The 2,659-nt window shown below is 45.5% G+C and overlaps 1 protein-coding gene across 1 annotated transcript; it reads right to left on the bottom strand.

Annotated features, from left to right (window-relative positions):
* Positions 1-1,488: 1,488 nt before the first annotated feature.
* On the bottom strand, positions 1,489-1,962 carry LOC139405182 (octapeptide-repeat protein T2-like). The gene has a single exon (XM_071147603.1). The coding sequence runs from the start codon at positions 1,960-1,962 to the stop codon at positions 1,489-1,491; it is 474 nt and encodes a 157-aa protein (XP_071003704.1).
* Positions 1,963-2,659: the final 697 nt, after the last annotated feature.

Genomic DNA, 2,659 nt, shown 5'->3' with positions numbered 1-2,659 from the left:
GATATCACACTGAGCCTCAGGGCTAAAGCACAGAAGATACTGAGTTAACATAGAGGAGACGGTGTGGGGGTGTGTGTGTGTGGGAGTGAGTGTGTGTGTGTGTGGGGTGTGTGTGTCGGTGTGTGGCGTGTGTGTGTGTGTGAGGAGAATGCTTGTCATTTTGCTATCTTGTTTACCTGCAAGGCTTTGATACGTAGAACTTTTCATATTGACAGATTGTCCAATCTCTTCATTTCCCCTATCTCTGATACTGGTAGTTATGTTGATGACTTAATTATGGCCTGTCACACTGTGTGTGTGTGTGTGCGTGTCTTTCACAGTTCTCACTATGGTGAATTATCCATTTAGTTTTTTGATTACCAAACGTTCTGTTACCGGGTAGAGGACACTTTCCTTCCAATTCATTAAACTCTTCTTCCATTGTCTCTTCCTGTTCCATATAATGAACAGAGAAGAATCAGTGTTGTTGTGACCGTGGCTGACATGATTTGATTAGACCACCCTACCCATTTTAATATGATGTTTCCTCATATTTCATCATTCTGGTGTCAGTAGAAAAGCTTCAGAACCAAAACCAAACTGATCTGGATTGTGAGATCCACAGGAGACGTTATTAACAGTTTGTAAATATATCAGACACCTTTTTGTCACCGTGACCTCACTATAGTCCTTCACAAACGTCAGAACGTTGGCTAAAGTTCCAATGTGACATCACACATGATGAAAAAGAGATGTGTCACATGAAAACACAGGATTCCATTGTGACGTCACAAATCAAATCAAATCAAATCAGTGTGTGTCGGCATCGTACAAGGTTTAGCAGATGTTAAAGAGTGCTGAGAAATGCTTACGTTACTCGCTCCTAAAAATGCTGTAAAATGTTAAACAAGTACACAAAGAGTACATTTAAAATAAATAAATAAGAAAATATAGAAATGTAACTAACAGTAATCCAAATGCAATCTATACGTATTTCTAGCAGATGACTTGACACAAGATATACAAACAATGACATAGATAGGTGATCTGTCATGAATCTAGTACATAGAACATATGCATTGTGTATAAACAGGGGAACTAAAATCCATTGTACAGTAGTAGACATATGAGAATGAGCTGTGTGAAGAATACAGTCTTTAAATACACAAGCACCTAACAACATGGATAGAATTGCAGGAAGTCTGGAATATACTGTACAGCTATGTGTATGTGAATGGTGTGTATAGACTGTATAGACAGTGTGGACAGTATGTGGAATGGACAGGTGTGTACGACAGCAGTTATATCAGGTGAGCCTTGACTAGAATACACTATATATATAAATACAGTACTAGTTATATCAGGTGAGCCTTGACTAGAATACACTATATATATAAATACAGTACTAGTTATATCAGGTGAGCCTTGACTAGAATACACTATATATATAAATACAGTACTAGTTATATCAGGTGAGCCTTGACTACACACAAACCCAGCTCTCTCCTCCTACTCTCCTCCACGCCTCTCCTCCTGCTCTCTTCCACGCCTCTCCTCCTGCTCTCCTCCCCGCCTCTCCTCCTGCTCTCCTCCACGCCTCTCCTCCTGCTCTCCTCCACTCCTCTCCTCCACGCCTCTCTTCCTGCTTTCCTCCACGCCTCTCCTCCTGCTCTCCTCCACACCACTCCTCCTGCTCTCCTCCACGCCTCTCCTCCACGCCTCTCCTCCACGCCTCTCCTCCTGTTCTCCTCCACGCTTCTCCTCCTGCTCCCCACCACGCCTCTCCTCCTGCTCTCCACCACGCCTCTCCTCCTGTTCTCCACCACGCCACTCCTCCTGCACTCCTCCACGCCTCTCCTCCTGCACTCCTCCACGCCTCTCCTCCTGCTCTCCTCCACGCCTCTCCTCCTGCACTCCTCCACGCCTCTCCTCCTGCTCTCCTCCACGCCTCTCCTCCACGGCCCTCCTCCTGCTCTCCTCCATGCCTCTCCTCCACGCCTCTCCTCCGCGCCTCTCCTCCACACCTCTCCTCCACGCCTCTCCTCCTGCTCTCCACCACACCTCTCCTCCTGCTCTCCTCCACACCTCTCCTCCTGCTCTCCACCACGCCTCTCCTCCGCGCCTCTCCTCCACGCCTCTCCTCCACGCCTTTCCTCCTGCTCTCCACCACGCCTCTCCTCCTGGTCTCTCCTCCCTTCTCTTCTCCTATCTTATACAGTGCCTTGCGAAAGTATTCGGCCCCCTTGAACTTTGCGACCTTTTGCAACATTTCAGGCTTCAAACATAAAGATATAAAACTGTATTTTTTTGTGAAGAATCAACCACAAGTGGGACACAATCATGAAGTGGAACGACATTTATTGGATATTTCAAACTTTTTTAACAAATCAAAAACTGAAAAATTGGGCGTGCAAAATTATTCAGCCCCCTTAAGTTAATACTTTGTAGCGCCACCTTTTGCTGCGATTACAGCTGTAAGTCGCTTGGGGTATGTCTCTATCAGTTTTGCACATCAAGAGACTGAAATTTTTTCCCATTCCTCCTTGCAAAACAGCTCGAGCTCAGTGAGGTTGGATGGAGAGCATTTGTGAACAGCAGTTTTCAGTTCTTTCCACAGATTCTCGATTGGATTCAGGTCTGGACTTTGACTTGGCCATTCTAACACCTGGATATGTTTATT

The sequence above is a fragment of the Oncorhynchus clarkii genome, unplaced genomic scaffold (assembly GCF_045791955.1).
Source record: "Oncorhynchus clarkii lewisi isolate Uvic-CL-2024 unplaced genomic scaffold, UVic_Ocla_1.0 unplaced_contig_5650_pilon_pilon, whole genome shotgun sequence".
Lineage (NCBI taxonomy): Eukaryota > Metazoa > Chordata > Actinopteri > Salmoniformes > Salmonidae > Oncorhynchus > Oncorhynchus clarkii.
Note: the sequence above shows the minus strand (reverse complement) of the source record. Positions and strands in the feature narration are given on the sequence as shown.

Coding starts and splice junctions, on each gene's coding strand:
- LOC139405182 (XM_071147603.1), bottom strand. CDS start 1,962: ATGGAGGAGAGCAGGAGGAGGGCCGTGGAGGAGAGGCGTGGAGGAGAG.